Source organism: Neophocaena asiaeorientalis, unplaced genomic scaffold (genome assembly GCF_003031525.2).
Source record: "Neophocaena asiaeorientalis asiaeorientalis breed wild unplaced genomic scaffold, Neophocaena_asiaeorientalis_V1.1 scaffold206, whole genome shotgun sequence".
NCBI lineage: Eukaryota > Metazoa > Chordata > Mammalia > Artiodactyla > Phocoenidae > Neophocaena > Neophocaena asiaeorientalis.
Window position 1 is genome coordinate 2,029,824 of NW_020174578.1, and position 27,953 is coordinate 2,057,776.

The 27,953-nt window shown below is 47.5% G+C and overlaps 1 protein-coding gene across 7 annotated transcripts; it reads right to left on the bottom strand.

The window, feature by feature from the left end:
* Nucleotides 1–575: 575 nt before the first annotated feature.
* LOC112408431 (anionic trypsin-like) lies at nt 576–27,607 on the bottom strand. 7 transcript variants are annotated; one of them, XM_024758020.1, is made up of 10 exons: nt 27,571–27,607; nt 26,906–27,072; nt 24,053–24,217; nt 23,387–23,756; nt 12,545–12,630; nt 11,302–11,555; nt 10,792–10,928; nt 10,321–10,512; nt 8,543–8,665; nt 576–5,218 (listed from the first exon to the last, which is right to left on the bottom strand). In XM_024758020.1, exons 4-8 carry the CDS (start codon nt 23,648–23,650, stop codon nt 10,348–10,350), a joined length of 906 nt encoding a protein of 301 aa, XP_024613788.1. In that variant the 5' UTR covers nt 23,651–23,756; nt 24,053–24,217; nt 26,906–27,072; nt 27,571–27,607; the 3' UTR covers nt 576–5,218; nt 8,543–8,665; nt 10,321–10,347. The 7 variants fall into 7 exon arrangements, with proteins under 7 accessions (XP_024613788.1, XP_024613787.1, XP_024613789.1 ...); XM_024758019.1 differs by lacking the exon at nt 27,571–27,607 and having other exon boundaries at nt 26,906–27,116; XM_024758021.1 differs by lacking the exon at nt 27,571–27,607 and having other exon boundaries at nt 24,053–24,245; nt 26,906–27,116.
* Nucleotides 27,608–27,953: the final 346 nt, after the last annotated feature.

A 27,953-nucleotide genomic window follows, 5' to 3' on the forward strand; every position in this document is an offset into this window, starting at 1 on the left:
GGTAGAGGATTCCTACCAGCAGCATGATTCTGAGAACTAAACTGACTTTTTCCGATGATCGTTTTCCTGTTTTTTGCAGGGTGTATGCGCTTATCTGTTTGAGTGACAGCACCTATTAATTAGAATTAGACATTCTTCCCCAGAAGAGATACTTTTCCCGTTGCATCTGACATATTCTTTTCTCTATACTCTACCCAACTCACCTTTTGTTTTGATTTTCATGTAACCTGCTTTGTGGAGCCCCCGTGCCTCTGGCTATTATCCTATCTGATGTTCCATACCGACTGCTACCCCAGGGCGCTCCGGGTGTCGAGGATGGTTGAACCCTTTCTTATTTCCAGTGCCCAGCAAACCTCTCTCCCCGCTTTTGAATCCTAGCTCCAGCCACGTTTTATATTCATAAAAGCAGCAAAAGCTTGGAAACGAACAAATCCCAAAGTCCGAGGACCAGTTCGTCAGAGGGTTCATATTATAAAGTCCCAGGCCCTTTGACATGCCTGACAGAAGGGAGAGAATCTCTGGAATTGTTGGAAGGCAGGCCCTCACGTGAAGACATGGAGGAATGGGAAAAAAACACGTCTACCTTTCAAGCACTCTCCTTGTTGCCAGAATGTACTGTGCCCTCTGTTTGGCTCTGTTCTAGGAATGAGTTTGTGGAGCAGAAGTATGGCAAACCCAGACGCCTCCACTTTATCCAAGTTTGGGAAATGTTTCTAATGGCAAAATTGAGACACGGGTTTGGAAAAAGGCATACTCTGTGACACAAGAATGAAAAGGATGGCTACAAGAGGGTAAATCCTTTACAAAGGATTTTCACGTGATTTAGTCCCTTACAGTTTCAGGACCCCAAGAGACTACCATTGTCATCTCTGTTTTATACATCTCAGAGGGCCTGAGACAGTTTAGGTCACTTTGCAAATTGCATGAGCCCCTCCTTCCCCAGAACCCAGGCATTTTGAATCCCAGTGATTTGTACTTTCCAATTTCCATGACACTCCCTAGCACGCGCTCCCATCTGCAGGACAAAGCCTGCCCTGGCCAACCAATCTGGTAGAACCTCTGTGGCCTGCTGCTCTGGCCATGTCTATAGCTCCAGCCCAGGCCCATCTCACCCTTGCCCTGCTTCTCCCACCTGCCTGCTTCCTCCAGAGGGTGGTAATGGTGCATTAGTGTTTCACGATGGGCCTCTGACTCGCTGATCTCAGCACAGATCCTGAGGTTTGAGAGCACGGGGCCTCAGCCTGCTTCTCTTCTTTCCGCCCTGGCTGTTGCTAAGACGGTGTAAGTTTCCAGTTGTAACAGTTTATTCAGACCTACCTCCTCTGACCCCCAGCAAGCGCAGTGTTCCCCAGGGCCACCCCTGCAAGCTCACATGATGCCGTGACATGGACCTCGGCCTTCAGGGCTCAGGAGTCCCCCTCAAGCCCCCTCAGTCTCACCAAGCTGCTCCCCTATGGCCTCCTGAGTCCTTAAACCATCTCAGGAAGACACACATGGATCTTGGAGACAGAGAAGGACTCAAGTAAGGCGAGGACAGCACTCTGAACTGGAGGGAGGTGTTGGGGGTGGATTTTAACATAGAAGACGGAGCTGTTCCCCAAAACGGAGTCACCAGTGCAGGATCAGAGTTAGAAGGAGGGGGGGAAATGGAGAAGATCAGATGAGAAGGGGAAAGTAAAGCAGCACACCCGCTAAATCGGGAGAGAGGAGGGGAGTCTTGGAGAACAACGAGAAGGAGAACGAGAAAACACAAAGCCAGGAGACGAAGCACAGAAGCACAGCTCCTCTGAGCCCTCGGCCGAAGAGCTGCATCGCACACAGCGGAGCAAGCTGGAGATGCTCCGGAAGGAAAGGGCAGCTCTGACCCCCTCCTTACACCTCCCTCCCTGTCCGATACCTGTCACGGTGAGCCTGGTCCCGGTCCCAAAGTGGAGGGGCGAATTATAGGAACACAACTGCAGGAGGCTGTAGGAAAACCCCCCAGAGGTCTCCAGCCAGAGCGCTAGTCTTAGCTCCTTGAGGGCAGAGATGGCCACCTTTCCCTGCCTGGATTCACGGCTCAGGACCAAAGGGATCCCACTAGGAGAAAGGCCTAAGCACACTCTGGGGAAAGAGGGGAAAGAGGAAGAGACTTAGGAGGGGCCGATCCACGCACAGAAGAAGGAGGAATGGGCCACCGACAGAAGAGTAAGGAAGCAGTTGATGGGCTGAAGACTTAGAGGACAAACAGGAATCAAACAAGCCTCATCTTCCAGCTCCCCGGAAGCCCCACAGGGACCAGGGTTTACTCAACCCTCTCCCACCGGGGCTGAATGGAGAGGTAGACACTCCGGGTCCAAGGGACAGTGGCCCCGTCTCCCGGCTCTTGCGCCTTACCCAGGATAGGGAGTCAAGTCCCACCTCCAAAGTGCCGCGCCCGGTTGCTCCACAGTATAACACGGGCGTGGCAAACCCCAGAGCAGCCGGTATGGGGCCCTTCTTTCCAGAAACGAGCTTCTCCCCAGAACTTCTGGGGGTCCTAGCACCTTCTCCACTCACCCACACTCTCCGCCTTTTCTCTGCTGTGTTCTCAGTCCCTGCCTTCTCTAAAGGGAACTTCTAGAACTCCAGCCTTACAATATATCATTCCCAGGGAAGACCTTTACTTACCCAGCCCAGAAAGCTTCGTTCCACTGCCAAAATACAGGCTTTCATTAGTCACAGAACACGAAAGCCCGGTAGGGAAACTGTGCCTGCGCCTCCCATTCTTTCCCCACCCCTCCGCCGGTCCACCTGCAGCCCTCCTGTCCCCTTCCTTGGTGGAATTTTAACCCCCGGAGGTGGAGCTGGTGACAACTGTACAACCCGAAAAGCTGCGGTCAGAGGACCAGTTTGGCCCCCTGTGAGACTTCTCACCCCCCTCTCCTGTGTCCATCTCCTTTCTACGCGAGGGAGAGAAACGGCACGACTGACGGATCCAAGGCCAGATGCCCTCCCATCTACCGTGGCCATGATGGGCACCCTCCAAGGAGACGGAAGATGGCCACGGAGACCCCTTTCCAGCTGAGACTACTTGCCTCTCGGTAGGGAGACCCAGGCTTGGCACAGCGAGCCTATGAAACTATTGGAGATGGAGGTTGTCCATCTCATCAAGATAAGAATTCATCAAGACGAGAATTCAGATTTTTCTGCTAAAAACACGCTTTAACCTAGGCACCCCTATCGGAGGCTCCACCTGGACCCTGCCCCTCCCTGTAGGTTCCCAGCCCTCCAGCCCTGACTAGCTTACCTATGACAGTGATCCGGCTTCCTTCCCCAAAATAGTAGGTGTCTCCAAAGCACAGCCTCCCAGATTCACTTCAAAACCTCTCCTTGTCTGCTGGGATTCTGGGAGAGGTTAGGGTGTTCATGGCTCCCTTCCCTCACAGAGCCACCAGCCCCCTTCAAACACTCTGCATACCATTCCAGAACTTTCCAGGGCCCCAAGACCCAGGAGCTGGGTCATCCCTTCCCTCCCACATTCCCCGAGAGAGTGCTCCCTCGTGGTACCCACCTGGACACCCTGGCCTTACCTACAACAGTCAGCTTGGTCCCTGGGCCGAAGGTATAGTCATAGCACATCAGAATACAGCCGCCTTACAATGCACTCTTGGGACCCGCCTTCCCCTACAAGGGGCCAGGAAAGGCCTGGATTATGTCTTACCTACGACCGTGAGCCTGGTGCCTTCTCCGAAGAAGACTTCAGTGTTTGCACAGTGACGCGGAGTAAGGAGGAAAACAAATGCGAGGAGTGCAGAGAGGAGGGGGTTTTGGTTGGTGCCTGGTGGACTCTGGGACTAGGAACCCCCTCCTGTGCTCTACAGATATTGTACAGAAGAATGTTTTCGACTTTTGACTCTTGGGGCCACGGAGCATGGGCAGAGTCCATCCAGAGAGCCCTGTGCCCTGTTTTTTGATTCTTCCTGAGGGTCCATCAGAAGGATGTGGGCCTGGCGAGGAGGGCAGGGTCCCAGAAACCCGTGACTGTCCCCGGAGGGCTGGGTAGTGCTGGCTTCTTCCTTCGTAGAACGGTCACCTCCCATGTACCTTCCCATTGACCTTGTCCTTGGGTGGGGGGAGGGGGAGGGTGGGATAAAGGGGTCTCTCTAAGGTCTTCACCCATGAGGCCACAGAAGCATCTTCTTATGTCTGGCCTTTCTGCCTGCAAGCTTCAGCTCTGATCCAGGCCTGTCCTTCTCCATGGCCTGGGCTTGACAGGTGGACAGGGGCAAGGTGGAGACATTCTGACCCAAACCACCCTTGGGCCTGTGACCCGGGAGAAGAATGGAAGGACGGTGGGAATTGGGACAGGCAGAAAGGTTTTTGTAAAGGATTCCCGTAGGGTTGAATCACCGTGGGCCCCCAGTCCTCACAACGTTACAGCTTTATACAAAAACGGCTCCTCCCATGCGTCTGCCCCTCCAAGTTGGAGTCTGGGAGAAACCACCAGAGCAGCTGCCCCTGTGAGGGCACTGGAGGGCGAGGCGGTGACATCACCACCCCAGGTGCAAGTGGTGGGGAGGACGGACCCGGCCAGGGGGCTCCCTCCTCGTGCCCATGCCCTTTCTTCAGGACCTTCTTAGCGCCTCAGAGCCGTGTGTCTTTGCATCAGGGGCTGCTTTCCCTGGTATCTGCCCCTCTGCAAGCGGGCGTCATAGTAGCAGCCCCTTTCTATCTCGGGACTGCTCCGATGCTGGCCACACCGGAGGTCACACCTTTCAGCACTCGGTACCCAGAATCTGCCCCGTTGGCCCAATTCTGAACCTCCAGGGTGGTCTGAAGGAGAATTGGCCACAAGCTACATAGAGGTAGGGCTTTCCCAGGGGTAGATAAAGTGCTGGCTGAGAGCTGTATTTCTAACCAGTGTGAGGTGAGGGGGGACCACATGTGTCATCAGCGGCTGCACTTCTCACTGTGGACTTTAGACATTCGAGTTCAGTGGAGAGCACTGGGGGAACCAGGTGTGGAGAACTGAATGAATACAGCCCGAGGGACGTTCAAATACAATCACACGGCCAAGTGATGACAGTCAAGGTCTTCTCCCTCTTTTCCCTGAAGGGCAGAAACATTTTAAGTTTTTGTTAGATATTTTATTCTCCCTGCACGAGATGACCTTGAAATTGAACCTCCAGCTGAGTGGTCTGCATCTCATTTCACTAGATGGCGCTTCCTTTCGTTGCCTTTTAAACTATGACAACATCTAGAAGAAAAAAAAGACACTCGATCACATAATGATAACACGCTTACAGGGGGAAATAGACGCAGAATCTAAAGATAAATGACAGTATGGGGAAAGCACTAGTGATTCTCGTCATGAGGGCTGATCTCCCCGTGACGATGAACTCCTAGAAATCAATTAGAAAATACCCCAGAGCCCAATAAAAATGGCAAAGAACAGAGGTTCTGAAAAAAAAAGATCCAAATGGTGCTTAACCATAGGAAAAAGAAAACTTGCAATGATAAATACAAAGTAAAACTGCATTGAAATGTCACTTTTCACCAATATGATTGACAATTGAATTATGGAAGACCATTCTACTGGCTGGTTTCCGGTGAAATATGCACTTTTACACATTGATTGCCCGTGGGTGAAAAATAATATGACTCTTCATGGGAGCAATTTGGAAATATCTATAAAAACTACAAATGTGCTTACCTTTTCACCTAGAAATCCCACCTTTGACAGTTTATCCTGTAATTACTCTTGCATACAAATAAAAAAAAGTGTGTAAAGTATTTGCATTATTTGGAATAGCAGAGAGATTGGGAAAAAATTCAAGTGCCCATTAGTAAGGGATTGGGTAAACAAATTGTGAAACATTCACACAGAATATTATTCAATGCTAAAAAAGAATGAAAATGTTTCATACTGCTGTGGAAAGCTTTCTAAGATATAATGTTAACTGGATAAAAACAAGCTGTAGAATAAGGCTCCTGTATGCTGCCTTTGTCTAACAAAGTAAGAATAATACTTATTATTAAAATACGAATTATACTTCTGTTTGATGCTGCGTGAAGAAACAATGGAAGGATACAAAAGTGATGGATAAAATGATTGCCTGTTAAGAATGAGTGGATAGCTGATTCACTTTGTTATAAAGCAGAAACTGACACACCATTGTAAAGCAATTATACTCCAATGAAGATGTTAAGAAAAAAAAAAGGAATGGGTGGAGGACACAGAGTATAAGGAAAATTAACATTTCTCAGTGTCAACTTCATTGTGTTGATTTTTGAGCCATACATAGCTATTTTATTTTAAATAGATAACATAGCTGTTATCTATTTTCTTTTAAAGTAAAACTTAATAAAATTTAAAAAGAAAAACAACAGCAAAATACTGCTTTAAGCGATATTTTAAAATCTGCCACTAGAGAAAAAAGATACTTGTTTTATTTACAAACTCGATTTATCCAAAGAAGACCAGTGTATACAAGAAGCTGTTGTACTGTCTTGAATTTGCTCAGTGAGTCTCTAATCACCGAAGAGGCTCGTGAAAAATACATATTTCTGAGTAGTCCCCAGGATACTTTGAGCTCAAAATCTCTAGGTTTATTAATTTGCATTTAAATAAACAATTAAGCACAAAGTGACCCTGGGTGTTTCCACTTCTGCACCAGTCCTGGGACCCACTGCTTGTCCTTGAGAAGGGCAGCTGTTAGCTGGAAGCACAGCAGAGCGCTGTCTGGTGGTGCGAGAGCTGGCCGCAACTGGCATGGCTCTTAGAATTTAGGGAAAAAGGGGAGACAGTCTGTTTATTTAACTCAGGAATAGTGACAGGTCTCACAGTAGCCCAATAAAAGGTCATCAATTGCTTTTATCAGTCGGAAGGTGGCAAGGCCTCTTCCTTGTTCCCTTTCCACATTGAGGAACTTTCATCAATGTACTGATTTACTTTGATCTAGTTCCATATAGTATTTTCCTTATTAACCCTTTTTGCCTGTCACGAATTTACTCCCTAAGTAAGAGTTTCCTTTTGACCATCTAGCTGGGGACTCTCATCCCGATTTGGACTTACAAAGAATACCACCCTGTCTTGGTTTCACAACTACTTTTTATCCTGATGGGGTTTGTCCCAGATCTTTGCCACTGTGTCACACACTGTTAGTAGCCCAAGTGCCCGCGAAGCTTTTATTTGGGGGGTGGGGTGGGGTGAAAGGAATTTAGACCTGTCAGGCAGGTGCCGAGTGAGGTCATTCATCATTTGGGCAGCAGGGGGCAGCCTTTCCTTATTTTTTGTTAGACTTAAGCGGCGGCACTGTCAGCTTGGCCACCTGAGGGGGCGAGAAGAATGTGGGTAGTGATCAGGGGATCCGAGGGGAAGCTGGTTAGTTACCTGTGTGCCTTTCTCAAGCTGTGTGTTGGGATGTAGGGAGGAGATACGCAAATAACACCTATGTGTCATTTTTGAAAACTTTCAAGTACGTTAATTGACCCATTTGAACCCAAACTTTGTCTCCTAATTTCCCCAGATGAAACTGAAATCTGAAGAGGCCAAAGGGTGCGGGATGTGAGGAGACAGGGCTGGGACTAGCTGACCAGGCTTCCTCACTTAAGTTCCGGGGGCTCCGCTGGGCACTGTACCTGAGGCGCTGCGGCCCCGCTCCTCAGGCAAGGTCATTTCCTGTAGCCAGACTGCGGGGCTCCCACCCATGCCCTCTACTTACATCTGTGGACCTTGGGCAAGTTACTGAAGCTTTTTAAACTCCAGTCTCCTTATCTGTAAAGTGGGAATGATGATGGTAAATAAAATAACATCTCCCTTATGGAGCTCTTGTGAGACATAAAGAATACACGTAAAGTAATAAATAAATATGTAAAGACATAAATAACACACGTAAAGTAATAGATAAATATGTAAAGACATAAATAACACACGTAAAGTAATAGATAAATATGTAAAGACATACATAACACACGTAAAGTAATAAATAAATATGTAAAGACATACATAACACACGTAAAGTAATAAATAAATATGTAAAGACATACATAACACACGTAAAGTAATAAATATGTAAAGACATAAATAACACACGTAAAGTAAATAAATATGTAAAGACATAAATAACACACGTAAAGTAATAAATAAATATGTAAAGACATAAATAACACACATAAAGTAATAAATAAATATGTAAAGACATAAATAACACACGTAAAGCTTTGTCACGGTGCCTACATATAGTTAGTAGAGACGTCCGTGACTGTTGTTTTCACAGACAGTACTGGTCTAGGGGTCTCTCTACCACACTGGTTCCCAAGCTCTGGCATCCCTCAGGATGACTCGGAAGTCTTGTTAAAAGCAAGCTGCTGGGCTCCATCTCAGAATTTCTGACTTAGTAGGTCAGGGGTCGGGCCTAACAATGTGCATTTCTCCTAAATTCCCACGTGATTCTGGTGCTGCTGGTCGAGGGGCCACACTCTGAGAGCCAGTCTTCTGGAAGGCTCTTCCTTTCTTCAGTACATTTGCCTCCACTCCTAGCTCATCGTTCATTCATTCATCCGATCATGGGGTGCCTACCTTAGTCCAGCTGTTGTTTAATCAGTGGGATTCCCAGGATGAGTAAGGCAAGATTTCTTCCGGAAGAAGCTCACGGTTGAAGGCCAAGGTAGATACATCCATATACATTCAGCAGCATGGGAACTGTGATAGAAGAAAGCATGGAAGAGAAAGAAAACTCCTTACTCAGACCAGAGGGTCCGCAGAGGGTCAAAGACTTTTCTGAAGAGGGTGAAGGGGTGGGTGGGAAGGGCATCAAACCAGATGGACCAGTAGTGTCCAGAGCTAGAGGTCAGAGGTCCATGCTTGTTGGAGGAAGCCCCCAGGACTTCTGAGCATTGGAGCACAGCAGGGGAGGGGAGGGGTGAGGAGACCAAGGCTGGAAACATAGGCAGGGGCAGAGCAGGAAGAACCCTACATCTCCACGATGAGGAACTTGCCTTCTACTTTGAAAATGTGAGAGATCAGGAAAGGTATTAACCAGGAATCAGATAACGGGCCGGACCTCTCTAAGCTCAGGGTTAGAAGGCGGGCAGGAGACCAGCATCCCTCAGGAAGTGCTGTGAGGCAGGGGATGCGCTGGAGAGATGGTGAACAGCAGAGCTGATGGACCATAGTTGCAGCTGGAGGCCCATGAGATGGGGTAGGGGAAGCAGGGGCTGGGCTTTGGGACCAGGCAAACAGGGACTCAAAACTCCAGATCTGGGCTTCCCTGGTAGTGCAGTGGTTGAGAATCTGCCTGCTAATGCAGGGGACACGGGTTTGAGCCCTGGTCTGGGAAGATCCCACATGCCGCGGAGTGACTGGGCCCGTGAGCCACAAGTACTGAGCCTGCGCGTCCGGAGCCTGCGCGTCTGGAGCCTGTGCTCCGCAACGGGAGAGGCCGCGACAGTGAGAGGCCCGTGCACCGCGATGAAGAGTGGCCCCCGCCTGCCACAACTAGAGAAAGCCCTCGCACAGAAACGAAGACCAACACAGCCAAAAAAATAAATAAATAAACAAATGTGGGGTTTAAAAAAAAAAAAAGAAAAGAATTAAAAATTAATCAATACAATCATAAATAGCATGTAGGTCAAATAATAAAGCATAATTAAAATTAGAAAAAAAAAAACCCCTCCAGATCTGCCATTTGCTGGATGAGGGATGTGGGTAAATTAATAACCTTCTCTGAACCTCTGTTTCCTTGTCTGTACTGCTGGAATAATAACCACCCCAGAGGGGAGAGGGAACTAAATCTGAAAGTGCCTATAAAGTATTCAGTATGGCGTATTCACGTCAGTACCATCACATGGGGAGAACAAAAGGCAGATTTCTCAGGAGCCTGAGGGATGGAGACCAGGGAGCTCTTGTCTTCCTCAGACACATGAGATGGTCGTTGGGAAATAGGGGCCAACGCGGTCACCTGCTGCCAGGAGAGAACATAAGCTGGGGCTTGGAGGGGACTCAGAAGAGGCCAAGGTGATTGGCACAGGTGCTTCCCTAGGTGTGGGTAGCAGTGAGACGAAGTATGGGATCTTACAGACCATGCCTATGTGTGCACACATCAGTACTGCACTCAAGACCCAGAGAAGTACAAAGGCCAATGCAGCCTTTCTGAAATGGATTTTCCTCTAGAAAACCTCCCCCTGATTATGATTTTCTGGGTTCCTTCTCTTTACATGCTGCTATACCAGTGTGCCATGGAAGACAGTTTGGGAAGTGGGGCGCTCTGCTCATCTGTAAGGGGTACAGTCCTGTCTGAGCTCAGATGGGAGGAGATGTTTCCCGGAGTGAAGGGGCCGGAGGGAGCAGGTACAGACCTGGGCAGTTAGAGAAGAGTCACTTTATCAGCATAATGATGGCAGAGGGGCGGGGGCTTTAGCTGTTGGCAGCCATGGTCTGCTGAATCCAGTCCACATAGTTGCAGACCTTGGCTCTTGGGCACAGCCAGAGCCCCAGGAAACAATGCCCTGGAGCTCTCCGTTGCAGGCCACAGGGCCGCCAGAGTCACCCTGGGGAGGAAGCGGTGGGACAAGGTTCATAAAGAGAGAAGAAGGGACCCAGAGCCACACACAGTCTGAACCTTACAAGACCCCGTTCCTGTCGGCTCTGTGGTTCCACATCTCTCCACAGTGTGAAGAGATGCCACGCACACTGGCCTCCCTTGTTTCTCCACGGGACCACCGCCCAGGGACCTCCTCTACCAGCCCCACAGCCCCGGGCAATCAAATCCCGTTCCCAGGGGGCCTGTGTGTCTGGGCAGGGGTCTCAGAGTGGTAGGGTCAAGTCACCTGGCTCGAATCATTGCTTCCCTCAAGGAAGCCGGCGCAGATCATGTTGTCAGTGATCTGTCCAGGGTACGAGGCTTCACACTCAGTCTGACTCAGCAGTGGGGTGTCCAGGCACTGCAGCAGCTCGGGGTAGTTGACTTTGAGGGGCAGGAAGAGATCAAGGAAAGGAAAATGTGGGTCAGGCCAGGACGGGATGGCAATCCAGTGCTGAACCCTGAGGGCGGCCAGGAGAGGCCTCCAAGGAATGATGGGTTTCAACTCCCAGAAAGCTCACTGCAGACCCCTCCCCAGAGGTGCTGATAGCAAGGGCTACATCTGTCCTGTCTTTTGATTCTCGGGTTCAACTCCTTGACACTTTGCCTCTCTCTGGTACCCAGCAGAGAGCCCTTTGTGTAGTAGGCACTTGATGTGAATTTGCAGACTGGAAGCAAAGGGGTCCCAGCTCAGGGGATGCACAGTTCTGGGCAATGTGGGTAGGCTGGAGGGTGAAGTCGTGAGGGTCCCACTCACCTCCAGAGCTCAGGGTGTTGCCCCAGCCGGAGATGAGGCACTGGGTGCCAGCGGGCGAACAGGCGCTGGGCAGAGCTAAGGTGGACACCCGGGCATCAGTGACCGCAGGCGAGGAGAGTTTGATCAGCAAGATGTCATTGTTCAGAGTCCAGCTGCTGGAGTTGGGGTGGCGGATGATCTTGGCCGCGTCGATGAACTGCTCACGGCCCTCCAGGACGTCGATGTTGTGCTCTCCCAGCCTCACCTGGATGCGGCTATTGCGGGCGAAGCACAGTAAAGGCCTTTTGCCCACATCCCTGCGTCCCCCAGCATTTTCCCTGCTCGCAGGTGGTGGTGTGGGAATGTCACAGGGCAGTAGAGGGGCCGTGGGTCAGGGAGGCCGTGAAGGGGTCCCGGTGGGGATGCTCCTCCATTTGCTTTTCCGGCCGCCTTTCCCCATGCCTCTCATGCATTCAGTGCCATGGGTGCAACCGAGCCACTTCGAGTTCCCCGGGCATCCTTCATCCTCTGCAACCTTGCGAACTACACGCGGTGACTTCTACTCCCTCTGTTCTCGCTCTGCTAAGTGCCATCATCCCGTATGATCTAATCCAGCGCTTCTCAAAGTGCAGCCCTGGGACCTCCAGCATCAGCCTCAGCTGGGAACTCATTCTCAGTTCCCACCCCAGACCTACTGCATCAGAAACCCTGGGGGTGGGGCCCAGCAATCTGTGTTTTAACAGGCCCTCCGGGTGACTCTTATGCGCACTCAGGTTTGAAAGCCCTTGGTCTTGGCAGTGATTCTCAGCTCTGCCCAGAGAGTAGATCTGCCAGAGGCAGTTATAAACTCACCAATACTCAGACTCTCTTCCTAAAAATTCTGAGTCAAATAGGAACTAGGCAACTGTTTTTATTGTTTTTGTTTTTTTAACATATCTCAGGTGGTTTTAACCTGTAGCCAACTGGCAAAGGTTACTCGGTGTGAGGTCCTTGCCTGCTTTTCAAGCTGGCCACTCCTACCGCAAAATGATCCGTCCCTGCTTTTATGACCCGCAGCCCTTGCTGTTTGATCTATTGATTTGGGGTTTCAGCGGCTTCCTATCAGGTGCCCCTCTTTACCCGCAGCTCCTGCGAGTCAGCTGCCATCGTCAACTTCTTCTCTTCCCCATCATCGTTCCCAACTTCAGCAACCCCTACACAGACCCCGGCTCCTCCAGAGGGCCCTGGGCAGTGTGGGCTTTGTAGCCAGGGGCCCAGCACTTACGACTTGTAGCAGTGAGCCGCGGACACCACCCACTGGTCACCGATGAGGGAGCCCCCGCAGAAGTGGTAGCCACAGTTCAGGGACACCTGGTAGGGGATAGAATGCGCTGTACAGGTGTAGCCCCCTATGATCTTGTCATCATCGTCCATGGGAAAAGCAACTTGAGACAGGAAGGGAGAAGCCAATTCAACAGGAGGGTTGGGGTTGGAGCCCAGAGCCCCGCGGCTGGACCTTGCTAATTAGGATTCCTGAAGGAGGACAATGACGAGAGGGAGGCCGCGAGGGAGCATCCCCGGCTTGTCTCACAGAGGTGGTTCTCCCGCGTTGCTCTGTGTGCCTGCAGGGCACAGAGCTAGGGACCCTGCAGGGGCTCGGGTCCAGACCTCCCCTGGGGCCAAGGACAAGAAACACCCCTCACAGTGCATTCAGTGCGATAGGGTCTGAATGGGGTCCTCTCACCCACCGAATGCTTCTTTCTCTCTCTTACTCATCACCAGTCTACTCCCCACTGCAATTTCAGCCCCGGCTCGTCATGATGGAATGGCCTAAGTAGGAAGATCTGACCGCGAAGCCCTGGCTGTAGCCAGCTCCTCCCGTAGCTCACATCTGCGCAGTGAGGCCGGGGACCCACTGCGCAGGACAAAGGTAGTTACGGTTATTGGCCAATAGAACAGTGATTTGCAGCTGTGGCTTTACATCCAGGCATCTGAAAACTACCTGGGAGGCTTAAAAGGTCAATGCGTGGGCCACACCCCAGGCCAATTAATAGGACTGGAATGAGTCATCTTTCCACCTCCCCAGGTGCATCCGAGGTTAGGAACAGCTACCGTGGAGCTATCCTAGAGCCTCAAGTCCTGGCTCATTTCACAAACTGTCCCCACCTGGTCTCCCTTTCTCGCCTCTCCCAACAAAGCCCCGAAACTGATGGATGAGGGGGATGCGAGTGGAGTCCGGCAGAAGGTGAGAGAATGAGGCTTAAAGAGAACCCCAGAGTGGGAAGGAGGGGTGCTGGACAGGGAAGGTAGGATCTCAGCGCACAGGTAGAACAGGAAAGGTAGCAGGAATGGTGGAGCATGTATCTCCGCCAGGACAGGGGCGAATGGGGCCCAAAGCAACGCATGGGACTCACCAGCAGCTCCCACAAAGGCAACGATCAGCAGTGCATTCATGGTGGAGAAGTGTAGCTGAGTGGCTGATGGAGAGCCTTTATACCTCCCGAGGAGAGGGAGGGCGTGTGTAGGTGAGGGTGGAGGGTCACCACCCCCCAACCCCGTACAAACACACCTGCAGCTTTCCTTTTCCTGGAGTCTTGCATCAGTTCTACTATGTTTGGCCCCTCTGTGGATTCATGACTTATGGGTGATAAGGAAACAGCATCTGAGGGCAGGGAGGAAGACAAGCTGATTCCAAGGAAGACTCTGGGATGGGGGCAACAGGGAAAGCTAAGACCCCACATGTCACAGCTGGGCCTTCTTAAGCTGAGGACATGAGGAAGGGCCGATATTTGTAGCAAATTTGGCTGCCCAGTATCCTGTCCCATGGGAGGAAAGAAGTCTTGACTAAGTCATACTCATAAACGTGAAGACCCTTCTCAAGTCTAAACCACTGGGTAGGAAGGTCAGATCCAAAGCCTTGGGGAACCAGGATCCCAACATCAAGAGGTGATGACATGGGAGAGGCAGAGTTTCTTGTGAGTCTGGGCTTTCAAGCTGGCTTCCTTCCTACCAAGGCTGGTGGAAAGGGGGACATTTGGAAGGAGGAGGGTCCAAGGGGTAAGTAGGTATTTACCTGGTGCATTGGGGGGCACAGAAGTCCACTACCACATTGCTCGTCTTCCTCACTATCAAGACACTGGTCTCTCTCATCGCCCGTGCTGCCATGGGTTCTCTTTAAGCAGCCTCCTGGTCGCCATGGGAATCTGCCCTGACGGTGATGAAGACCGCCACCACCCGCTAGGAGCTTGCTAGCCTGAGCTAGAATTATATGCTCCAGATCAGATATTAGAAAACATTTGAGCAATGGTACATTTGGGTCCCGATCAGGGAACCGGCAGTAGGTGGAGAAATTGGCACATGATAAAGGTTGAGTATTGGGTAATTGAAAACAACATTGAAGGTGGGGGAATTCTGGAATTTTCTATTTTTGATGCAGTGGGACTATTTTGCTGGGCTCAGCGCAGAGTGGATCTTGCCAGAAGTGACCTCAGTTTGCAACCTGCCATCAAGACACAGCTCTGTAATGTATTGAGGCATAACCTGGCCAGAGGGGTAGAGACGTAACTGGTGTCTGTGCTGGAGTCTAATGACGTGAACCAGGTCGAGGAGCCTTCCCATGACGAGGCTTCTCCTCCTCAGCTCTTCTGAGCTCAGGGTTCCTGACAGGCAGGAGTGGGCAGAGTTCACATATGAATTCTCAGCAAGGTAAATATGACTGAATGTTCTGGAAATGGTGAGCAAAGTCAGAAAAGCTCAGAAGACTGGCGGTGAGCCAGGAAGTAGGCTGCGGGGATAGAGTAAATGGAAACAGAATTAATTGGGGGAGATGCAGGTGGGGCTTGTGGGTGGAGAGGGACCCACAGGGTGTCTTCTGATTCAGTGTCTGGCACGGCTGGAAGCCAGCTTCTCCAGGACAGGACACGCACTGCTCAGAGCTCTCCCCATACTCACTGCACACCCTCTAATACACGATGGACTCATATCTAGGCAGGAATACTGCTGTATTTGTACGGTGCCTGACAGCTTTTAAACAAAAGAGCTTTCACACACACAAGTAGCAGTGCTATGCTGATTTTCATTTGTGTTGAGTTTCAAGTTTCAGTTTTCATAAATGTTTTAATCACGAGGTGTGCAGAACAGGATTATTTCCATTTACAGAGGATGAGACTGAGAATCAGAAAGGTTTTGTTTGTCTTGTCCGAGAATACAGATCTAAAACTGGCAGAGCTGGCCTCAAGGCTACTGGAAGACGGGGAAAGTACTGTGAAGCATGGGAATCACTGCAGATGGCAGCCAAGGGGTCAAATCAAGGGACAAACTACCTCCGGATCCCTCCTGATGCTTGCCTCCCTGGCAGAAAGAGAAGCTTGAATTAATCATCCACCTGGCACCTGGCCTCACAGCCCTCTCTTGCCATGGCCTTGGGCCCCTCTGGGCCACGTCGAAGGCACAGGTAGCTCACTCAGGTTGTGGAGCCTCCATAATAGAGGCTCTTTCATAAATATCATGAAATATGCTATTTTGTTTTGTCCCCTTGTTGTGGGGTCTTCATAGGAAGCCTTGCCTTAGAGGATAAGGAGAGACTCTTGCTGTAGATACCAGTATGCCCTGGACAGGTACGGGGAGGTGATCTTTGGTAGAAGATAGGAAATTATCCTGGGAAAAGGGGAAGCCTTGCCTTAGAAGTTAAGGAGAGACTCTTGCTGTGGATACCAGTATGCCCTGGACAGGTAAGGGGAGGTGATCTTTGGTAGAAGATAGGAAATTATCCTGGGAAAAGGGAGAAAGTTTTTGAATTGGTGCTTTGTGGCTCTGACTCTGTCTGAAAGGGAACCCCCAACTGCTTGGGCTTTTCTGTGTCTAAAGCCTTAAGACTAGCCTTCTCCTGATGCTTTGCGCTCCCCCTTAGAATCAACTATCACACCCGCAATACAGTATGAGGTGAGTTTTGGTCAAAGTATCAGGAGTCACCTTACAGGCAGAGAAAATAGATACAGGTGGAAACCATTACCTCATACTCTAGGCTCAGATGTGTAGGTTGGATTCCAGTCCACATTTGCCCAAATTCAATTTGAATAAAACTCTGCAGCACCTGGCACTCTTCATTCTGAATTTTGGATTCCTTTGTCTATTTCTCTAAAACGTTCTCCTAGGACTTACCTGGTGGCGCAGTGGTTAAGAATCCGCCTGCCAATGCAGGGGACACGGGTCCGAGCCCTGGTCCGGGAAGATCCTACATGCCTCAGGGCAACTAAGCCCGTGCGCCACAACTACTGAAGCCCACGCACCTAGAACCCATGCTCCACAACAAGAGAAGCCACCGCAATGAGAAGCCCACCCACCGCAATGAAGAGTAGCCCTTGCTCGCCGCAACTAGAGAAAGCCCGGGCGCAGCAACGAAGACCCAACACAGCCAAAAATTAATTAATTAATTAATAAAAAAAAAAGACATTCTCTTGGTTGATTTTTAGCTCTTGGCACATCAAGCCACTGGCTTTTCATTATGATAATGGTGGATGGTTTCTGTGCGCTTTACTATACCAAACGTGTGTGAGTCTTTCATGGACCTTTTTCACTTTATTGTCACAACCACCTATGGGGTTGCCATTTTATAGATGACAAGATGAGCTTTATAGAGGGGAAGTAACTTTTTCAAGGTCACACAGCCAGTAAGCTGTAGAGATGGGATTTAAGCATGGCAGGCCAACTCCAGAGCCTGTAAATTCCACCAAAGAACGTTTGGCTTCCCTTCCCTTTATTTGATCCTCACACAGCCTCATGAGTTGGGCAACAGATACCATTTTCTCCTTTTTACCAATGAAAACTCTAAAGCTAAGCGGTTAAGTGACTTCTCCAGGGTCACCCAGCTAAGGAATCCATAAATGACACCAGAACCTTTCCCTATGGAAGCTAAGTTCATTCCTATCATGTTGCTACATAGTGGAGTCTTTCAGATCTCCTATTGGTCTGAAAAGTAGATTTTTGTCAGATTCCAAATCATTAGTTTCTCTTTAAAAAATACTTCCCTCCCCCAGCCCCCCAGCTCAGGTATTTCTCCTCAGCTCTTAGTCAACTCCTCCTTGGCCCCCCAGGGTCCTTTACCAGCTCCAATCAGATTGTCAAATTCTCTGCTGTCTTTCCTCCAAACTCCCAGCTCCTTCCCGCCTCCATTACTTTTTCTAAACTATGTATTTTGCCCATTGTGCAATTTCTCTTTATCCACTAAGAACTATTTTCTTGAATGGTGCAACCTGGGAATCACTGAATCTGGGTAGTGAAGGGGTGGTCTGTGTGATCCAAACACACTGAAGGGTGAGACAGAGGCTAGAGGCACAGGCTGGGCATAGGCTGGTTGGCTGAATGGGGTAGTCTGCTTCTCCTCCCCAGCCCTCTCCTGCTTCCCACCTTGAAGCAAGGAAGATGGGTACGTCTACTTGCACATTTTGTCTAGTCTTCAGGCTGATATAGAGGGGTGAATGGGGGAGTCTCTAGCAATTGAAGCTTTTTATCTGAAGATAGATTGGTTCCTATACTATAATGGTCTTTTTGTTCACATTGCAGTCATTCCTTGTCTCATCCCTGGGCTTAATGCTGCTTAAGTGACTCCAGAGTCTACTGAAGAGTACTCAGAGGAGAGCCAGTAAGGAGTCTGGGAGGAACACCCACGTGGCTGTTATTGTAGCAGCCATGACTTGTACCATGATACGCAGAGTTTAATAAATGACAGGTGTATTTACTTTTCTAAATCATATTAGATCCAGATTGAGCCCCACAAGTCAAGTTCAGTGGTAAGCCCAGTCAACTGAGCTCCCTCCACTCATTTAGCTTTTAAAAACTCTAGACTCTGTTGTCCATTTGGAAGGCAGCCAACTGGTCAGCCCACTTCCTATAGGCCGACCTGTCCAGGAGGATCTTCAAAAGGCTCCCAAGTCTCAGAACTGAGTGCTCAGTCCACACAGGAACCAACACAGCTCCAAACTGAGGACCGTCCATGTTCAGGGCCACTGTGTTTGAGCAGGTTCTGGGCTTGCCTCTCTAGATCCCACCATATCTGTTCCCTTTCCCAGCCTGGGGGTGGGTGGAGCAGAGGGAGCTGGCAAACATTTTGGGGCCACCGTTCTCCTCAAGCAGAAAGGTGAAAAGCCTCTGTCCCCTCCCCGTTGGAACAATCTAGTTCATTTTTAATGGCCTTACATTGCCTGAACTCAGATGATTTTTGTACAGTTTTTGTCCAGGGAAGTCCACATGGCTTGGCAAATTTTTCTCTTTTCTGCTGAATCATATTTATTTACTCAATGTATTAGTTTGCTAGGGCTGCCATAACAAAATACCACAGAAATCTATTTTCTCACAGTTCTGGGAGCTAGAAGTCCACGATCAAGGTGTTCATAAAAGCAACTTTCACATACTGAGGTATGGAGAAGTCATTCTGGCTTATACATGAGTTAATTTGAATTTTATGCTAACTAAAACAGCCTGTTTGTGGCCCATCAGACATATACTGTACATCTGTTTTAATTACTAAAGAAAAGGGCACATTGACTGGAAGTAAAAACGTCTATGTTAAAACATAAAATGCCTCTTCCTGGGACACCAGTGCTGTTACTCCTTCGATGGTAAGACTCCTTCTCAGGGACCAAGGACATACTGACTCACTGTACGGTGTTGATCTGTTTTGTTTTAAACCTTGAAGGACTGTATCCCTGACTTGTTTAATGTTCTTTGTTCTGACAAGATATAAAACTGGGTTGAAAACCGTGCTTCTCTGGAGCAGTTCCTCAGAGTTATCTGAGAGGCTGTCTTCTGGGCTATAGTTCTCAGTTTGGCTCAAATACAACTTGTTTCTATTCCTATGACAGATTGTTTATGGATTCTTTTCGTCAACAGGGTTGTTTTCTACTGAGGCTTCTCTCTCCTTGGCTTGCAGATGACCTTCTTCTGTGTTCTCATGTAGCCTTTCCTCTGTGGGCACGTCCCTGGTGTCTCTCCTTTTATGACCTAATCTTTTCTGATAAGGACACCAGCCAGATTGGATTAAGGTCCACTCTAATGGCCTCACTTATTGTCTTTAAAGATCCTATCTCCAAATACAGTTACATTCTGAGGGACTGGGGGTTAGGACTGCAGCATATGAATTTTGGAGGAACACAGTTCAGTCCATAACACTAAGTAAATATTTACTGAATTCCTGTGATGTTCCTGTAATTTCTCTAAGCTTTATGGAAACAGCAATGAAGAAGACACAAAAGGTCCTTGCTTTCATGGCATCTATGTGTATTTATGTGTGTTCGTGTCCACACATATGTAAGGAGGTATAGCTATGAGAGGCAGACAGTAAATTAAAAATGTATATATACATTGAACAACATGGGGTTTGAAATGCACTGGTCTGCTTATACATGGATTTTTTTTTACAATAAATACTATAATATTACATGATCTGAGGTTGGCTGAATGCACAGATGTGGAACTTCGGATACAGAGGGCCACCTGTAAAGTTATACGTGGAGTTTCAACTGTGCAGAGGGTTAGCGCCCTTAATCCGCACCTTGTTCAAGGATCGACTGTATATTTATATCAGACTATGGTGATTAGATGTTATTAAAATAGGATAAAGTGATAATAACTGTGAGTAACTGGTGGCTGGGTCCACAAGTGCTATATTAGGTAAGAAGGTCAGGAACGCTGTCTTTGGGGAGATAGTATTTGAGTTGAGAACCTGAATAAGAAGATGCCAGCCCTGTGAAGGTGGGGTAAGCAGGGCTTCCGTCATTCCCTGCTGAGTCTATAACAGAAATAAATTGACACACACAACCACTGCTTTTTAAATTAAATTACCCTATCATCTAGCATGTAGATATTTACCTTGCTATTAATTTTCATTGTAAAAACTGACATTTAAAGCATGGTTTAAAGGATCAATTTAAAGGATATTTAAAGGATCAATACACCGAAATATTCTTATAAGTTAATGTCAAGTATATTTTTTGACATGAAATATTGTTGGCTTAAGAGAATAAATGATAAAATACATATGATCTAATTTTATTTAAATGGGTGATTTTAATTTTCCTCAGTTTAATAGACTGTGTATTTCACAAAAAAACATGCATTAATTTTGTTATTAAAATAGCTAAAATAAAGAGAAACAATTATAATAATAAATAAAATTTTCCCAGAGAGGGCAATACCTGACCTTGAGGATGGAATTGTTAATGGTAAAATTTCATGCATTACAGCGAGAAATACATTTAACTAGTAACTAAATTGTGTGTTTTGTCTCTACCAGGCACAGTGTGAGATGTGGTTTACGTGGAAGACTTCATCTCATTCTTATAAAAATCCTCACGCCTTTCTGTTATGGCATCATTATTATCCTTATTTTATATATAAAAATATTATATATATGCATATGAAATTGTGTAACTTGTCAAGGTTACACCTGGTGATAAAGCCGTGGAGTCAAGGTTTAAGCTCAGGTCTGCCTGGGAACAGAAATCAAGCCCCTAACCACAGTGTTTTACTGCTCCTTAGGAGAAAAGTTTGCCATTGGCTAGGAAGAGGCTCACAGCCCAAGGCTTATCTGTAGGTGAATTTGCCCATTTCCTAGGGAGCAGGGGACAGGAAGGTAAACTAGCACTTTTGATCCATCTGATCAAATGGGTGCACATATGGATCCCCGTGACCAAGAGAATCAGCATGTGTAGAAACCGGGTAAGACCCACTGGACCTTGTACAGGACTAGGACCGTGAAGGGGGTCGCTTCTTCATAAAGCCAGGCTACAGGAAAAGCTACACAGTTAGCGAAAGGGCGAACTAAAGAAAATAACCCCACAGGCAACTGACAAGGACTATTATTTTTCTTGGTCTTGGCTTTGGGTGGAGGATTAAAAACAGCTTCCTCGGGCTTCCCTGGTGGCGCAATGGTTGAGAGTCCGCCTGCCGATGCAGGGGACGCGGGTTCGTGCCCCGGTCCGGGAAGATCCCACATGCCGCGGAGCGGCTGGGCCCGCGAGCCATGGCCGCTCAGCCTGCACGTCCAGAGCCTGTGCTCCGCAATGGGAGAGGCCACAGCAGTGAGAGGCCCGCGTACGCATATTCATGGCCACTGAGTAGTCAGCCCTTTGGGGTTTGGCACAGACACTGTACGGCCAAGAAGATGGACGCTGAGAATTATAAAAGAAAACATCAGGTCTGTTGCACCCCAATTGCTTGACAGAGGCAAAAATAAATATTTTCTGGAAAGCCCACCTTTACGCCAGGATTTAGGGGATACCCAAAGATAAATTTTATAATATCAAATTACGCAATGCACAAGGAAATAAGGCACCCTGAGTGAGAGGCAGCAGAAATCACAAGAAAACCAGGTGCATAAAGTCATCAGATGTTGGCACAAACAGATAATTCCAAGTATAAGTTAGATAGCCTTAAAGAAATAAAATAACTGAAAAATACAGGACGAGTAAGATTTTTCAGAAATGACTGCTTATATTTGTAGAAAGACCCAAGTAGGTTTCCTGGAAATGAAAATATATTTTAAATTAAAAAGTCAATTGAAAAAAAAAAAGTCAGTTGAAAGGTGAAATGGCTTAACGGAGTTGAGGTGTGAACTAGTAAATAGGACAGAGAGTCTAAAGGAATTACCCCTAACACAGCACAGGGAAGCAAAAAGAGGGAAAATGTGAATGAATGGCTAGAATCTAGATGATACTGGGAAAGTTGAATACAGGCTAGATCTATTCTTCAGGACTGAGGTTCTGGTCCTTGCGAAGATTTTCCTTTACCACTACCTTTCAGAACCATACTTATGTTAAACTGTAATGATCATTCCAGAATAAAATGCAACCCTACCCAGAAAACAGCCCCATAGTTTTTCAGCTGCAAATAGGGAATTCCCACAAAACCTTGCGTACGGATTGAGGGTAAGGTGGGTGTGGAATAGGAGTGTGGACCATGAAACTGGGACTTGCTCTTGAAATCAAATTGTGCCTCCTTCCAGCTGTGCTTGAATCTTGTCTTAATTACACATCTTCCGAGTAACAGAATACCCTGTGCGTGTTCAACTTCACAGTTTTGCAAATCAGCTAACACCCAGTTCTGAATGCCGTACCCTGTGCGTGTTCAACTTCACAGTTTTGCAAATCAGCTAACACCCAGTTCTGAATGCTGTGATAAGGCATTTAGTAAACAGCCAGGAGCAGCTTTTCAAAGGAAGAATAGTTGTTGCCAGGTAGAAGACAGACAGGATGGCTTTACCCCAAAACTCTTTGCATCTGTCTTGTGATTCTCTTACTGGGGAATGCCACGAGCTCTACAGAGCAGCCCATCTGCCATGGGCACTTCAAGAATAACTGAGCTACTCGGTCTATGGCCCAGGTGGCTGGGAAGCTTACATCATCGCCTCATTCTGCTACAGAACTCTGTCTTGCACTGGCCCAGCCTTACAGATGACACAGTAAATGGACCAGAGGAGCACACCCAACTGTAGTATATGTTAACTCCGAAATCCAGAAAGTCCCATGAAGCATTGCACCTCTTTCTCCATGGCAGATGATGTGAGATGCAGCAGCTTGCCCCTCACTTTGGAGGACATTCCAACATATCTCACACCTCTGGACTCCTCAGAAGCTCACCAAATCGGCAGGTCCCTGAATTTTTGCAGATCTACATTGGTCTGGCATGCATATGTCGTACCAAGGTATCTAGAGTGCTTTACAATTTCCATTCACCAAGAACAATCGGCATAATGCCATCAGTGTGATGGACCAGTATGATATCAAGATGGCTAAGGGCCTTCTAAACTATATCGATAGAGAACAGGCTAAATATAGACTTGAGATAAAATACTTAAAGCGTACTTCTGAGTGTACCACTTGAAGGCCAATTGTATCTGATTGTCTTTACTGAATATTTTTAAACATTCCTCTGGAAGAAATTTTATCCTCAACCTCCAGTAGCTACTCTTACTGTCTGTGGATGGGGCCCTCCAGCGGATCCTACCAATTCTCTCCCCATCCCAGCCTGACCATTCACACCCATCCCCACCGACCAGTACACAGGGAGCTGCATTTGCCCAAGAGCTGTGGTTTCCCCCCTCCAGCCTGCTTCCCAGGGTTCTCAGGCTCACCTGGATGGAGCCAGGTAGGAGGTTGCAGGGGTTCTTGCTGGGACCTTTGATCTGTGCCCAGCACGTGTCTCCAGCGCTGCAGAAGTAAGAGCTGCTACCCTCGGGGCTCACGTTGCTCACAGTCAGAGTTGAGAATGGCAGGTTTGGGCAGAGAATGGGAAACTTGTCCTTGGTAAGCCCACTCTCATAAGTGGCCTCAGAGCCCTGATTCACAGTTGCCATCAGCACCAAGCTCTGTCCTGGAAACTGACGGTACCAGTACATGAAGGTGAGCTGGCCATCGACCTATAACACTGGATCATCACGGAGGTCCCGCATTCACAGGTGACCCTGCTTGGCTCTTGAGATAGGAGAGCACCAAACACAGAGCCTAGTTCCAGAGAGATAGAAAAACCCATGAGGGCTGACAAGCTTGTCCCCAGGCAGGAAGGTCTTTTACTATTTGCTCCAATACCACCTTGGCCCCCAAAGAACCCTGTAGCACTGTCTGCACTTTGGTTTTGTTCTGCCAACTGTTATTATGTCAGGATCCTCTAATCCAACATCTCCCCCATCCTCTGACTGGTGGCCTCGGACACCCTACTCCTCTCTCCAACATCCACATTTACTCCAAACTTCCCCCCTAAACTTTCCCCTTATACTTATTCCCCCAGTATAAGGCCATACCTAATCCCAGGAGAAGTGGCAGAAGAGTCAATATCTTTAGGTGATGGCCTCGCCTCTTCCCAGAGAAAAGGCACTAAGACATCAAATTCAAGTTCATCTTCTGTCACCACTGTGTAGCTCATCCCTGCTGGCTCTCTTCCCTTCTTGTCATAGGCAGTCGAGTTTCTGCAGAATATGGAGACTTGTCTGCCCCCTAGTGGAGACGTGTGGCTCTTCACTTAGTTTGGATCTTTATTCACAAGTCTCTCAGCCTGCAATTGCAGTCTATCCACCACGCGTCCACCACCTCCCCATCCATTACTACTGAGCACCACGTATGTGCTACTCCTTGGGTGTAAAGCAAGACTAGGTATGCAATATGGACCTTAGATAACTAAAGGTAAATTTTTAGAATATTAGGGAAACATAATTCAGAATACCGACTGTCTGTTGAGTCTTTATTTTGGTTGTCCCAAATTGAACTTATTCTTCCTTCCCTGATACATACTCCAGTAAACTGGCTCATACTGCTGAATACATTCCTCTTAATAAGTGGTACATGTATATACATGGAATATTAGTCATAAAAAGGAACGAAATAGTGCCATTTGCAGAGACATGGATGGACCTAGAGACTGTCATACAGAGTGAAAAGTCAGAAAGAGAAAAGCAAATATCGTATAATATCGCTTATATGTGGAATCTAGAAAAATGATACAGATGAACTTATCTGCAAAGCAGGAATAGAGACACAGATGTAGAGAACAAACATATGGACACCAAGGCGGGGAGGCGGGGTGGGATGAACTGGGAGACTGGGACTGACATACACACACTACTATGTATAAAACAGATAACTACTGAGAACCTACTGTATGACACAGAGAACTCTACTCAATGTTCTGTGGTGACCTAAATGGGAAGGAAGTCCAAAAAAGAGGGGATATATTTATACATATAACTGATTTGCTTTGCTGCACAGCAGAAACTAACATAACATTGTAAAGCAACTATACTCCAATAAAAATTAGTTAAAAAATAAATGGTATCCCCACTCATCTTGTTGTCTAGGCTCAGAAATTCATCTTTTTTAAAAAATTTAAAATTTATTTTTGGCTGCATTGGGTCTTCGTTGCAGGGCACGCAGACTTTCTCTAGTTGTGGCGAGCAGGGGCTACTCTTCGTTGCGGTGCGCAGTCTTCTCATTGCAGTGGCTTCTCTTGTTGCGGAGCACGGGCTCTAGACACACGGGCTTCAGTAGTTGTGGCATGCGGGCTCAGTAGTTGTGGCTCGCGGGCTCTAGAGCGCAGGCTCAGTAGTTGTGGAGCATGGATTTAGTTGCTCCACGGCATGTGGGATCTTCCCGGACCAGGGCTCAAACCCGTGTCCCCTGCATTGGCAGGTGGATTCTTCACTACTGTGCCACCAGGGAAGTCCCCAGAAATTCATCTTTATTGCCTCTTTTCTTCTCAGGTCTCTCACAATTAATTCACAACTCATATGCCTTGCATCTCTATTTGTCTGTCATATCTCCGCCTCATTTTGGTCATCAATGGTTATTTGTAATACGGTTTCTTCTATTCTAATTCAGCTCATTATGGACTATGAGACAGATCATCCCTCTGTAAAATTTGACAACAGTGCTATGGTCCTTTTTCATCATCCAGTTGATTTCCTCTGTCATGTAACTTCCTGAAACAGTTTAACACTTGCATAAAAACTGAGCTAATGTTTTTGAGCACTTACTCTGTGCTTTATATGAGTTATTTCAGTCTGTGAATTAGGCATTTTTACAGATTAAGAAATTTTACAGATTAGACACGAAGACTTTATATAACCTAAACAAGTTCACACAATCTGAGATTAAGTGACAGAGGCAGGACTCAAATCCATGTCTATGTGACACCAAAGCTCAAAAGCTAACAAGGGTACTACTAGGGATTGCCTCACGTTTGCCGTTGCTCGTGCCTTAGTAGAGCAGAAGCCGGTGGATGACTGAGAGCCATAGGCCTAAATACCCTAAAGGAAGCGAGGAACCTCTAGAAAGAAATGTTTGCAAAACTAACATCTCTTTGATTCTGAGATGCCATCTATTAAAAGATGTACTGTTAAAAACATAATTGTTATTTTTAAGTGGTTGTTAATTCTATTGCATTAGCAATGAACATTGAATATAGGATTTGCCAATATTTTAGAAAAATAAAATTGTGAAAAACAATTTACCTTATAACAGAGGAAATGTGGTATATTAGGGATAACAATATTCCAGTAACCCTTTTCTATGGTGTGTGTGTATAGCCTCTACATCTATGGGAGATGCTAGAGACAGTGGTTCAAAATAAATCCTACACAGGAATAAAGATGCAGATGTAGAGAATGGACTTGAGGACACGGGGAGGGGAAAGGGTAAGCTGGGACAAAGTGAGAGAGTGGCATGGACATATATACACTACCAAATGTAAAATAGACAGCTAGTGGGAAGCAGCCGCATAGCACAGGGAGATCAGCTCAGTGCTTTGTGTCCCCCTAGAGGGGTGGGATAGGGAGGGCGGGAGGGAGACGAAAGAGGGAGGGGATATGGGGATATATGCATACATATAGCTGATTCACTTTGTTATACAGTAGAAACTAACACACCATGGTAAAGCAATTATACTCCAATAAAGCTGTTAAAAAAAAAAACAAAAAGCAAACTAAACCTTACAAAGTAGTATCCTGGTAAAAAGTATAGAATAATCCAACTTTTCTTGACATGAAACATTAAGTACATTAAAATCTCTTGGTCAAATACACCAAACTTTCTTCCAAAATAAACCCAAATCTTTTTCTATTTTAGCAATCCTAAATTCTTCTGAAAATTGCCTAATTACTTACTGTGATGGCATAAGCAAGAGTCTAAAACCGAAGCAAGCACAGACTCCCTGTGCCATTTCCCTGATGTAATGGCATTCTGCTCAGGGTCCGGGGATCAGCACAGACGTGGGCGGTCTTCTCACTGTTGAGAGAGCCCTGAACAAAAGCCTCCAGCAGGTTCTTGGACCCTGGGGTGTGGGAGAAGGGTGTGAAGGGGGCGTGAGGAGTGGAGAAGTACTGGGCGCTGAGTCAGAATGGGGAAGTGTCCCAGGGTTCCCCCACCTCCTCCCACGAGGAGGCTGTGGCAAAGGGGCCTGAGAAAGCCCTCTACCCAAAGCCCAAGGCCTCAGATAAAGAGGCGTAGGAATGCAGTTTCAGGGCTAGGAATGCAAATGTTATGAAAAAATGACCAGCCCAGGGGTCTGAGTCCTTGAATGCAGCTCCCTTCAAAGACAGCAGTGCGCTGGCTGTGGACCTGCAGGTGTAGGTGTATGTTTAGCTTCATAACCAAAACTAAGCAAGGGGAGAGATGCTGGAAGAAGCAGGCGCACTGTGGATCAGCTCAGTGGTGGAGAGGAACTGGGTCTGGGAATAGCGCTCTCTCTACCAGAGGCTCAGTTGAGGTGATGGCAGCTGTAATGGGGAAAGACCCAGGTAGCTCTGGAAACAGACTCACAGGCTCATACCTGTTCCGTTCTCTTGCAGTTGATTTTCTGAGTCTGGACAATGTTTGCTGCGAGAAGGATAGTAAATGCTTCATTCTTAAAAATAAACAGATACTTTCTCCAGTTGATTGTGAGTAGGGATATAACCTAATTTTTTTTGGTGGGGGGAGTTAAAAACAAAGGTTTATTTCTTGTTCATCTCCACCACGGGTTGTCTGGGGGCTCTGCCCTAGGTCTCCTCATTCAGGAACGTAGGCTGAAGCAGGAGTCACCATCTCAAGCACTCACTCGCCTCCCAAGCAGAACTGAAGATAGGTCTGGAGGCCTCACATTGGCTGTTAAAGTTTCTGGCCTGGCAGTGACACATGTCACTTCTGCTTACTAATCCCTCACTGCAACAAGTC